Source organism: Patella vulgata, chromosome 6, assembly GCF_932274485.2.
Source record: "Patella vulgata chromosome 6, xgPatVulg1.2, whole genome shotgun sequence".
In the NCBI taxonomy this organism is placed as follows: Eukaryota; Metazoa; Mollusca; class Gastropoda; family Patellidae; genus Patella; species Patella vulgata.
Window position 1 is genome coordinate 57,894,959 of NC_065884.2, and position 13,786 is coordinate 57,908,744.

General features: G+C 33.5%; 1 protein-coding gene across 3 annotated transcripts in view; it reads right to left on the bottom strand.

Moving 5' to 3' along the window:
• LOC126825622 (huntingtin-interacting protein 1) overlaps positions 1 to 10,872 on the bottom strand; it is a 51,428-nt gene extending 40,556 nt beyond the window's left edge. For all 3 annotated transcript variants that reach the window (XM_050555322.1, XM_050555320.1, XM_050555319.1), the window contains exons 1-2: positions 10,702 to 10,872; positions 25 to 88 (exon numbers count right to left, since the gene is read on the bottom strand). In XM_050555322.1, coding sequence (XP_050411279.1) covers positions 25 to 88; positions 10,702 to 10,788 — 151 coding nt within the window. In that variant the 5' untranslated portion in view covers positions 10,789 to 10,872. The remainder of the gene's footprint in view (positions 1 to 24; positions 89 to 10,701) is intronic.
• Positions 10,873 to 13,786: the final 2,914 nt, after the last annotated feature.

Genomic DNA, 13,786 nt, shown 5'->3' on the forward strand with positions numbered 1-13,786 from the left:
ACCAAATCATAATAAAAAGGATACTTCTAACATGCTTCTCTTTAACTGGTGTTTCTTGACTATTTATAGCTTTATGAATGGCATTCGTCTGAAAAATATAAAGTGAAAAATAATATTATGTCTATTAGACTGGTCGCAAAAATTTATACAGCATATATACACATTAATTTATTCAGTATATACAAAAATTTATACAGTATACAGTATATATACAATTTCTAACAAAAATAAGAACATAGGTACATATACAACTATTGCTTATTAACAGTAAGTCACAATATCAATAATACTTCAGCTAAATTTGTAGTGTTGCACCCTGCACAGACGTGAAGGGCAAAAAGTTTCTCTATAAAATAATTTTCAGCTAAATGTAAGCAGGAAAATTTTAGTTCATGCAGTCCGATGACATTAAACTATTAATAAACTAACATATTGTTCTGCCATGATTTTGTAAAGATGACATAAAACTAAACAATTTATGTTCACAACAGACAACTTTAGTTAATGCAGTCCAGATAATGTATAAGACATAATGTTGTAAAACCAAGACATCATAAAGATGAAACAATTACTGTTCTCCTAACTTCGCATAAAACTTGTTCACTAATTAACAAATTCTACTTATAAACCTACTTCAATATCATTTTACAATTGCTCAAACTTAAACAACAAGCAGTCATTGTTATCTCAATTGGATAATTTACATACCAGCTCCATTTTTTAATTGTTGTAAACTTGTAAAACAACAACCAATAGACGAGACGGATATTTCAGTTATTAACCCTACCCTATAGCACTTGGACTGCATGAAACCAGGCGTAACTGGTTATACCAGCCTATTATTTTTTTAAAATGTGATGATTTTTTAAAGAAATGTTCTTACATGTATGTTAGCTGTTTTAAATAATTCTAAGAAAAGTCCAACAGATAACGAGCTCATCTATAGATTCCTTCTGTAGGTTAGTTGGTAGTGAATCTAGAGGACAAGCCCAAGTCAAAAGAGTAGCTGTGGTGCCTCCATGACCTTTCTCTAATTTTCTTCAAGAAACCACAGTAGTCAATATTTCAAATGAAAGAAGTTTAGCATGCTACTTTTCTGCTCGCACTGGGCTAATGCAGACTGGCGTACGCCATACAGTATGCTATGACTATGAGCGAAATTTTGCCTGGACTGTGGCGCTACAGACTACTCTTATAGGACCTTGCTTTCTGTCTCATTTGAACTAGTATACAAGGAGGAACCATGCCGGAAAATCCAGATTAACTTTATCGGCAAATACCGGGATCAAACATGGGACCTCAATGTTAGCTACATGTACTAAAGGTTTAAGATACTGTACATGTAGTTTGGGCTGATGTGAGTAGTTGTGTATGTTGAAGGAGGGCTCAGCCTGTTATATGAAGGATTCTTGTCCTGAAGGTGAACTTTAAGTAACTTATTTCTGATTTTAGCAATAAAAATAAAACAAAATTGTGACATACAGGTCACTTTAGAACATGAATTTCATTTTCCATCAAATTTAAGTAAATCAAAGCCATTGGGATCCAACCACCTCCAACACTAATGTTTCAATATACATATTATTTAAAAGGAGTATCCAGCCCAGAAATCATAAACAACTTTCAGTCAATATAGTTAAAGGGGAACTCAAGTTGTTGCAGATTCTTTATAATTTGTTTTTATTATCAAGAACAAAATAGTTTCATACATGTACAACCTAATGTGCAAATTGTTTCGATTTTGATTAAAAGGTTGAAAACATTTATTTATTTATCATTTTACTGATTTACAGTAAACCCTCACATCCAACTTGTTAATGCATTAAATTAAATGTAAAACCATTTATCCTTTTCATGTATAGGTGTGAAAATATTTTTTAATACTATATAATAAATAAATATTTTATTTAAAAAAATATATAAAAATCCACACCATCTAAAGTTCTCCTTTAATAAATGCTAGAGCATTGATTATTGATTGATAGTACACCTATACAGTATATAAATGTAGGTTCATTGTTCAGGTATAATAATATACATACGGTTCACAGTGTCTTGTTGTAAAGTGTTTTCAGAACTTATCGTATTCAGAACCTAAAGCTTTCATAAATCAATAAGCTTACTTATTAATTCCACAATGTGCCAGAAGGCCAATAATCATTTAAATTTAAAGAAAATAAGGACATAAAGTATCCTATTAATAATCTAAACCATGAAACAAACATGTAGGTTAGATGCTTTTTTAAGTTCAATGTTTGTGGATAGAAATGAAATATATCGTTCAGGAGTCTGGTAACAATTTTTAGAGAAAAGCAAGATGGTGGCATTAGCAATAGGAACTTCAGATACTATAGCCATAACATGCTTTAAGGATTGATCAATTTAACTAATTTTAGGACCAATATGCTCTTTTGCATTTCCCAATAATGTGTTTGACCTAAAGTCTATAACTGCTTTCAGTTTGGAATTGTGCACCTTTAAAATTATTTATAGGCATGTACATTTCAACATTCATTAGACTGACTCAACTGATACACAGCCACTTGAATTCCCAAACACTGACTACACCAAAATATTTTAACCATGCAATATAAACTTACACCTCTATTGTCATTTTTTTTTTTAGGGGTTTTCCGCCAGTAATACATGTTTTACCATGAGATGGACAGTCTTTAAAATGTGTATGAAGTTTAATTCATTATTTAAACTTGGTTGAGTTTGAGTTTATGTTGTGTGTTTGAGACAGTCTCAGATATACTTTAAGGTATAAAACTGGTTAATTCTGTGAGAAAATCTTTAAAAAACATTTATTCTAGTAACTTAAACCTGTGCAACTATCTGATGTTCTGTGGTACAAACTTTCATATTCAAATTAATCTTAGTCCTCAATTCCTCGCTACAGTATACAGTATGTGTGTCTGGATAACCAAGTATATAACTTATAGTAGTGAGTAAATTGTAGTGCTGATATCAGATAAAGTTTTATGCATCAATGCACTAAAAGCAATCACGACAATCGTATCCATGCATCAGCAAATTTGCTGCTCATTGAAAATCATTATTTGAACAAAAATTCCATGCCTCTGATATAAATTTTGTAAATATGACAGTTTAATACCCAAATTATTACTAGTGCCTACGTTTATTATATATTCGATAATATTTATAGCTTTTTGTGAACAAAACCCTTGATTTATTTTGATTTTATCTAAAAAACTATTTAACCAAAGATGACTGAGTAAAAGTAATCGGAGATACAATTATAAAATAATCATAATATATACCAAATTAAAACCATTGGGTGACAGGTGGGCGTGTGACTTTACTCATGGCCTCAAGGTTATCTTAAAACGCAATAATTTCTGAAATTCAGTGGTCTATTTAGCGATATGTATAAAGTCGAGCGTAAGGCATACTGTTTCCAAAACATCTGGCCCCAGTTTCACAAAGCATTCTCAGACTTGCAGGTCTTTCTTTTGGCCTTAAATGTTATATAAACTATTAATTAGACATTTATTAACATGACAAGATCATAATCAACACTCAATACCATCTGGTGGGTCCGATTTACAAAAGATTTAAATCCGATCAGCGGTTGCGAGACAGGATACGCTCACATTTGGCAGGAGATGGACAGAGAACAAGCTAAAAAAAAAGGGTGTTTACGTAAAATCAGGGGCCATAATTCAGGAAGTTACGATCTGATACCAACAAGTATCAAAAGGAACCTAGATCTTTGGGATATAAACATAAGTTTCATTGAAATCGGTTAAAGAAAAAGTGACCTTTACAGGGTCCACAACCTATTTGCGTACAGAGAAACTCGAAGTCATCTGTCATTATTTTCTAACGGTGATAAATTTAAACATTTTTTTTTTTAATCGGATATAAATTGTGACCTCTTGAGGAACAACAAGCGAAAAACACGATTTTTCATACATGCAGGGGTCATAATCCAGATAATCCATGAAATTATGGTCCGATGTGCGAGAATATCGAAAGGAACTATTTGGGATATCAACATATATTTTTAAAAATCTGATAAAAATTGTGACCTCCAGAGGGTTCACAACATTGGTATTACATACTTTACGCTAATTGCGTTCAAGCAGTGGCCATTTTGTCGGGCAGTTTCGGTCTGATTTTTACGAAATTCAAAGTCAACAATCATCAGGGTGTAACGGTGAAATATATAAACAATTTTTAAAATCGGATAAAAATTGTGACATCAAGAGCCACAAGCTAAAATCGTGATTTTTTGTACGATCTGGGGCCATAACATGCACGAATATCGAAAGGAATCAAGATCGTTGGGATATAAACACATGGTTAATCAAAATCAGATCAAAATTGTGACCTCCAGAAGATCCACAACCTTGATATTACATACTTTAACACTATTTGCATACAGGGAGTGGTCATTTTGTCCAGCAGTTTAGGTCCAATTTTCACAGTGTAACAGGGATATATTCGAAGTTATGGTTTACTTTTCATCAAAATCAAATAAAAATTGTGATCTCTAGAGTGTCCACAAGCTAGAAATGTGATAGTGATGTTTTGTACAATAAAGGGCCATAATCCATGAAGTTAAAGTCTGATACATGCCAATATTGAAAAGAACCGAGATCTTTTGGATATAAGCCTATATTTCAAGTTTCGTCAAAATCGGATAAAAATTGTGAATAGTAGAATGTCTACAAACAAATTGTGGACAGACGTATAAATGTGGGTGTATAAAAATGGATAATAGAGACTTTATTTATTATTGTAACAACGGTAACAATAACAGTGTTATTGAAATGGGGTCTTCTCAGCTCAGACTGAAGTAATTTGATTGAAATTTTCAGCATATTCCCTTTACATTATCTATTTATTAACTATTACAGTGAGAACTGTCAGTTCTTTATCCATCTAATCTTCCATAATGCTGCTTTAAGTTAAGAATCTACTCAACTTTCAATCACTGTTTATGTGAAATAGTTTTGATCACAAGGAGTTCATGGGGTCCCTTACACAACTAAAGTGGTCTATGTAGTGCTGGACATCGTGCATAAGATCAGATATGCATACACTTTTTAAGTTCACCTGATATCCCTTTTCATTAGAAGAGTTCATATGGTCCAAAAATAATGAAATGTTTTCATACAAATAAATATCAAAGTTAACATACATTATGCAAGAACTAAATCTGCCAATTGCAGGTTTTTTTAAAGCCTGAAATGCTATATAAACTATTAATTAGACATTAGTGAACTTATCCAAACCATAATCAAAGCTCGATGTCATTTCATGTGTCGGATTTTCACTGGATTGGAATCCAATCTGCTGCTCAACGCTCATGATTAAATCCAAAAATGGATAATCAAAACTTTAGTAATGATGATCGAGACTAGGCTTTAAATTCAAAAGCTAATATCTAGGTTTATAGTGGAGCAATTTGACTGCAATTTTCAACATCTTCTATTTATGTTATCTATTTTCTTAACTATTATAGCGAGAACAGTCAACTTTTATCTAATCTTCCATTATGTATCTTTATAATATTACAATAATGATTTATCTGAATTCCAGTGGTTTATGTAGTGCTGGGCATTGTGCACAAGACAGGGCATCCATAACCTTTTAAGAGCAGCTGATATCACTCCTCATTTGAGGAGTTCATGTGGTCCCATAAACAAAATACTTTAAAATAAATAAATAACCAAGAGTAATAAACGATTTATCTAAGCTAGGGGGACCTTTAAAAGTTGATATTTATGGTATTATGTACTACTGTAGATAATAAATCTAATAAAGTGTTAAATAATGAAGTGGTTAAAGGTTTGCCAAGTACATATTAGTCAACAAGATATGGTGGGCTGTCAATGTAAAGGTTAGGTCATATATAAGGTTAGCTCATTTAGGTCTTAAGGACAGACCACAAAAGATTAAGTCCAGTATATTTCTATCATTAAATACAACAAAAGCCAAATAAATATATATATATAATAATAAAGTCAAAGTTCAAAACTAAATTACTTTTCTGTCCATATTTAAAGAGGCATTAGCACTTTCAACAAGGAAATAAATGTAATTACCGGTAATTTCATAGATCATATTTAATAGACTTAGATCAAAGCATTTGTCACAAGTGCCTAGTTACTACAACTTGAAAACTGCGATATATCTCTTACTAATGGACATATACAGTAGTTCAGCCAATGACAGCTATTCTTTTATAAAGCAGTCATTTTGAGCTAATTAAAAAAAAAAAAGTTATAGATCAACACTTGGTACAAGTAATAACTGCATGTCCCCTCTTTCAAATGGTATAGACAATGAATTATTTTTACTTATACATCTACACATTCATCTGAATATCAAACATTACAAATGTGGCTAATTCTGGAATTCAGAGCTATGGCATAATAACAACATTAACCCAATCAGGGGGCAAGTCCATGCCTTTACCCTTACTTCATTCTACATGTATATATGGCCTAGTTAAAAATAAGGAAACAAATTGTGTAAGTGATTAGTCATATATGGATCACCAGTAGGCCTACATGTGTACATGAACATGTATGTCAATATCTATTTAAGATCAGCAATAAACAGATCACCTATAATCACGCAATAATAAATGATCAATAATGTAATATGAATAGTCATATTGCTGTTACTCAATCTAATTAATTAATAAATGGTTACTGATATGGATGATAAAATCTATATAAATGTTACGTACATGATTTACATGATGTGATTTCAAACAATCATATAATTAATTTAGTAGGTAGATTATGTAAAGCTAAATAATTTGTTGTCATATCAGCCTTTAAAAAGTTTAAATCTAACTATCAATTTAGAAATAATTTGTTGATGTATGATTGTATCAGCCTTTGAGCATTCCCATTAATTTAGTTATATGCAGTCCTCTTGAATTACTACCTCTCTTTAACTTTGCTCACTATAAACAAATGTCATTTTAATTACCAAATGAATTTAAAAATCTATGTTTTCAAATGTTATTTTAAAAAATCTGATAGTTTGTAGGAAAAAGGTAGCTGTAGGTGGCTACAATTTTTTTTTTATTCAATGCAAAGATTGGACATAATAATTGTTTTATGAATTAATAATACATCACTACTTTAATTATCATATGTATGTCCTGTGTTTCACATATTGGCAGGAGGCGATGGAATAGAAGTGAGTTCACCATCAAATCAATGTGTTACTACATTATGAAACTGACATCGTTAATTTTATTTACTATAATTCTCCAACAAGTCTTTTTCAAATTCTCATTGTCAAGGAAACTTTTATGTGCACATTTGCAAACGGAATGACATGACATGCTTTCTTTCATTGTCAATTCCACAAGTGCTGACTTTGACAGGGAAAGATTCTGCTTGAACCATGGTGGGATTCAAAGCTCATCTCAGACATTTTACCGGTAGTTGGGAGTTCAATGGCTCCACCACCTTATATGCTATTGATTGCAGCACGACACTCAAGATTTAAATTAGCCTACCAGTCCTTGATACCGGTACTCATATTGTATATAAAATGCATGGCACCAATACCCTGGTATATGTACATGTATGTTTTATAAAACATGTGCGTTTCATTGTAAGTTATTAATTTAAATAGAAGTCTCGGTCTATATCCTTACCAAAATAGACCATTCAGTTGAATGGAAGAGTTAAATGCTTCAGTAACCTTCCATGCATCTGCTATTAATTTCAGATTTTGTTGAGACTTTCTTTTTGTCAATCTTGACAATGACTATTATTAGAATATGTTAGTACCAAACCACTGCACCATACTATACAACCAACTAGTAACCCACAAAACAAACACATAGACAGCAAGATACAAAGATAGGTTGCCAGCCCACAAAACATAAGCCCACAGCAGCTAAATCGTCCGAGCGGTCGACAAGGGTTGTCGTATATTTATTTTTTTGTATGTAATTAGGGGCATTTAATATACAATTTCATACAGATGACATTATAATTTTCGTTGTTTGAGGGTTCACAAGGGTCTAAAAACTAAAACTGGGGCAGTAACTCGGTGCAATAAGGTGAAACAAGGGCCATAACTCCAGAAGAAATTAACGGAAGTTATTGAAATTAAATAAGCTTCTTCATCTCACTAATGCAAACAACATGTATCAATTTCAAAACAATCAGATGATAAATGTAGTCTTTAGTGTGTTCCCAAGAAATTGTGGACAATGGACGGACTGACAGGGGCGACGGCAATATACAACGACATTTCCATGTGGGCGTATAAAAAATGTGAGAGAACATAAACTAAATCATTTTGAGACTAAATGTAGTCTCTTTTTGTCTATACAGTGGTTTGCAAGACGCTTTGTGGTATTAGAAGTGGAAGGCACTGGCAAAAAACCATGCAGGCGATGCTACATGTACATGTACCACTTATCATGTAGACCTTATGATCTAAAGAGCATGCGTTATACTAGTCTTACAGAGGGGTGATGGTTAAGTGGTCCAATGCATGGGCTTTAGATCACAAGGTCTATCAAGTGGCCTGGTTTGTGACAAGGAGTAGTGTCGACTGCTAGGTTTTCTCTGGGTCCCCCGGATTTCTCTTTAACTGCTAACAACATTTTATTCTGTCTCCCTCTCTTTACATAATAGAGTATCATAAAAAATATGTGTGACAAATGTGTAACCGGAAATTTTTTATTGACTCATAGGATTTGGTAATCCAAACTTGTATAATTTTCCTGTCTGTGCATTAATATATTAAGAAGCTGCATTTTTTTTTGTAGTAGTCAATCAGATTAAAACAATCTGATTGCAATCATTCTCCATTTAAAGGAGCTAAGTCGCTAATATTTGGGACCTAGAAATTGACACAAATGGGTCGCAACGCATACAATAATTTAATATGAATGTATATAGATTGATTTACATTCAATTGTTTCTGTTTTTACTGTAATTTCTAATCAGTTAGGTTCGGCGACATACGCCAGTATTCTCAATCGAATTTCAATCTCAAGCTTCTGGTTATTCCAGTCTACACCGATAGTATTTATTGGGCATGCTCTACAGATAAGAATATAGTGTCACTGTTTGACATGACTTGTGGAATATACCTAGCCTCGTTTATCGAGTTCCTTATTACAAAAAGCGCTGAAACGCATTATGGTACACGATTCGTGTACCAATTGTAAAATGTTTATTTTGTCTTAAATATTGGTTATCAGAAGGCCATCTTTTCCCGGTGAGATTACAATACCAATGTTGATTACAATTGACAAATAAATTGTGTTTTCAATGTCGAAGATTTTGGATGATATTGAGTTAGAGACTTAGCTACTTTAATGTTACATATTATAAATTAAAGGGGCATTAGGTAAGATTAAATAAAGAGCTGACAGTTCTCACTATAATAGTTAAAAAAATAGATAATGAGAACAAAATGTGCTGAAAATTTCAGTCAAATTGCTTCACTATGAACCGAGACATTAGTCATTGAATTTTAGACTAGTTTCGATCCTCATTTCATTACTGACATTGGTATGATAACAAACAAAGTCTTGATTATCCATTTTTACGTTAAACTATCTATCAGAAAATGTATTCAAATGAGGTAAATATCACAGGTTAACGATGGCATCGAGAGTTGATTGTGGTCTGGATAAGTTAATTAATGTCCTATTAATAATTTAGATAACATTTCAGGCCCAAAGAAAGACTGCAATAGGCAGACTTAGCTCTTGCATAATGCATGTTAAAAGAAGTTGCAAGATTTAACAAGGATTATATTTGGTAAAGAAAAATATTCAACAGAGGATTTTGTGCTAAATGTAACTTGTTTAAAAAATATGTCAACTGTGATCTTTTCATCAACAGGAAGAATTTGAGATTCTTTTATAACTGCTCACCTCAAATGTTTCCGCAGATAATCTTACTCAAGCTTACGATCTCAAAGGTGTGGTAATGAGGAAATTTCTGTAATAGGGGAAGCGAGGGGTATATGAATATTCACTGTTGAATAAGTTTCTGATAATATGAAAAGGTTGTCACTATGACATTATGTTCATACTGTACCGAGTAGATATGCAACCATCTCCTAATTACAAGTTAACTTTGCATACCATATACATGCATGCTGTATAGCAGGCGCTAAAATGTCAAATTCTTGTGTGACAGTATCAGAAGTTTCTACTCCCTTTTATTCTGCCATATCATTCATTCATTGTGTTCTTTACAAGCAACATCTGTCTAACTTTAAGTTTTTCACATTGAGACACCATGGCAATTAAACAATTTTCAATTTAGAATCTCATTACAATGAATACAATAGATAACAGCCCAATGGAATCAACCCCAGGCTATCTGCTGATTATCGTCTTACTCTTTATCGTGTCCCTTTAAATCAACGTTTTAATGAGGTTTTGTTGAGATTTTTATTGCATCTTATCTGAAACAGATGTTTTCAATAAATTTATTCTCCAGTCGTCAGTGAAGACTGTTCTATTTTTGTTCACATTGGGGAGATGTAATTTGTAAACACCATGTTCAACCAATAATCCGTTAGTCGATTGTCAACAAAGGCATCATGCCCAATCACATCCCTGACAGCACATCTGCACTCGGTGAGATTCCAACACAGCCGATTTACATTGAAATGTCAATCACTGAAATGCATTTCGAAACACTTTTGTTATTCTATGCTACTCACCTGTCTTCGTTCAAAATTTTCACGCTCGACCTCAAGGGAACTTTTCCCTCTCTGACTAACCACTCGTGGTAAATGCAGCGATGACATTTTAGACGAAACTAACGGTTCTTAAACTTGGTGGCTAAGTTCTATTGACATTTTAGTGCCTTCGGAACAAGTGCGATATGCAACTCCCTCTGTCGGAGAACTGTCTAAGGGAGGTAACCACTGCATTTAATACACAGTAAAAATTTAATAACCCCTGTAACGCATTTCATTATGATCTAATAAATGATGTTTACATTCAATTATAAACACGTAAAATATTTACGGACATCTAATTGAAACGAACAAAAAAATGTTAAAAGAAAAAAAGCTAGAGAAAATATACATGGTAACTCCCCTTTCCTTCCGCCTTTTGTGAGTCAGTGCGGCCGAATTCCAAGCTCAATTGTTAAGTAAATAGTGGTTCATGACCCCCTATCCATGACACAGCGTGTAAAAAATGTACAAATATACAGATTTAGACGTCAGTTGCCAGTTGTTAATAATCAAGTGACAAACAATATTGAAACAGTAGGCAATATATTTTAACTAAATGGAGAATTGTGGTAATTAGACTTTATGCGGATGTAATATAAAATTATTCTGTACTTCACTAGAATTATAGTAAACGACTTGTAAAATTCACTGTCAAATAATAGTAAATAAAAAAACACTACATTTTACAACTAAAAACTAAGCTCAGGCTGCTATATATCTTGTGAAGACAATTTCTGTCTCGGATTATAATACCTTCATCTTGTCCATCTTTCAATCTTGGAGGCCTAAACATTATTCAAAGAACTATAGATATTGCGGATATGCGGATACGCGTGTGCGGGATATGACATTTGCAAATTAATAGGTATGCCCATATAGAAACAAGGACACGATCTACAAAATTTTGAAACAAAACGCAGAAGAAATTTAATTGAAACCCGTAAACTGAAATGTAGGGGAGGATGCAGAATAATTGGTATGAGCGCGCGCGTGTGTGTGGAGGGGGGGGGGGGGGGGCTTTGGTCCTCCGAGAACATTTTGAAGGATTTATGTGTCAATTTCGATTTGTGGCGCATATCTGGACCCGAATATAACCTTCATTTCATCAGCTACATCATCTCCACAGGCACTTGATGGGATTAAAATAAAACTTCTTACTACTGCTTGACTATATTACAAGAATAACTTGTAATATATCGCCAAGCAGTAGTAACCAAATTTACACTTAGAAACAGAATAAGTGAATTGTTTGTATTATATACTGTCATTAGAAGGAGGAGGGGTGGGGCTAGGACTCCCCCCTGGATCCGCCACTGGCAAGATGGACCTGTGTGGAAGTTATAAACTCTGTACATTTTATAAGGAAATTCGGTTGATGTAGCTAATTGAAGAATTTGTTTATGATTTGTGTTTTGTTGCCTGTCTACTTTAAATGACTAATCAGGGGGGGATCCAGGAATTTTTGCAGGAGGTGTTTTGCTATGTTCCTTAGACAATGCTTCTTTTTTTTTTGGGGGGGGGGGGGGTCTCTCCCCCCGGCTTTGATAATTTTGAGAAATACATAGTCTGTTTCTTCATTTTGACTTATATTTGGAGTAACCAAATGTCACTTTGACAAAACTCAGAAACTGCGATTTTACATAAATAAAAACGTTAATTTTTATTATGAATACATACGATCACATTGTGATTCAATTTCATTGATATCACATATGTCTATATCATTATCTCGCGCTTTGGATGTCCATCCCATCCCACCGTCTGATGATAAAGGATAAAGCACAGATGGCATCGAGGGTTGATTATGGTCTTGTCATGTTAATAAATGTCTAAGTTTAACAAAATAAATAAATTCACTGATGATTAAATCCAAAACTATTTGTTCACATACGCATGACGTCATTGGTATTTGTATCGGCGTGGCTCGATAAATGTTATCAATTTTTTTTATTGTTATTATAGCCTAGCCTATTCAAGATTTAACTTAAAAGGAACCTATTTTTAAGTAAGAAATGGGGTGTTGGTTAGTTTAATTGTCTGTTATACCACCATTAAATTCTCTGGTTGCAAGTAAAGTAAGACTATAATAACAAACTTTTTTCTATAGCCATGTGTTCAATCCTAGGGAGGCGAATTTTGCCCTGACAGCGGCCTTTTAGCCATCTGTAGGCCCACGTCGGGATTCGATCCCGAAACATTCTAGTTGACTATCGCGGTCCCTGCCTTTACACGTCGACGTATAAAGCAGATTAATCCAGTTCCAGTTTGATGTAGGTTGTTAAAAATCAATTTGCTAATAAGAAATCTGTAAGAAAATAGACAGCCTATCAAGAATACAACATCACCTGACCAAGACAAACATAAACAGAGCAACATGAAAAAGTAACCGCTAAAATACGAAACAAACGATTTTAAGGCCATTTCTCCGCAGTGACGCATGGGACGATAAAGTGTTATTTTTGGCGGGAAAAATATGGACGAGCAGAATTCTTAATGGCAACATCCATGGGCGTAAAACATATTTCTTCAATTCTCAACCTATATGGTCCAGTTCGTCAAAAAAAATTGCCTATTATTTATACAAAGAAAATCTTTAAAAAAATAGAAATGAAATATGGTTTAACTCCTGCTAATGAAAGTGGACATATACGACATGCATGCGGTATGCTATGATACTGTCAACTTCTATTTCAAATTCCACGGCGTACTCTTAATTCATCTGTCAAAGGTCCTTTTCAAATTAACTGGTTTCACTTGACAGAACGATTTTAAATCTGAAATAATGGATAATTCCATTCATGTGTGCTGTTAGGATCGAGCTTGTTGCTAACAGGTGTATTGTAAGAGTAAGGGCTTGTCGCTATCGATGTACTGTTTGGGTGAGAGTTTGTCACTAAGAACCAGGTGTACCTTTGTCTTGGCTAATTGTTGCCAAGAGCTAGGTGTACTAGTAAGTGTAAGGACTTGTTGCTAAGAACTAGTTATACTGCTATGGCAAGCCGTTGTTGCTAAGAGCAAGGTGCATGTTCATGTAAGCTTGTGGCTAAGACCTAGAGCTTGTTGC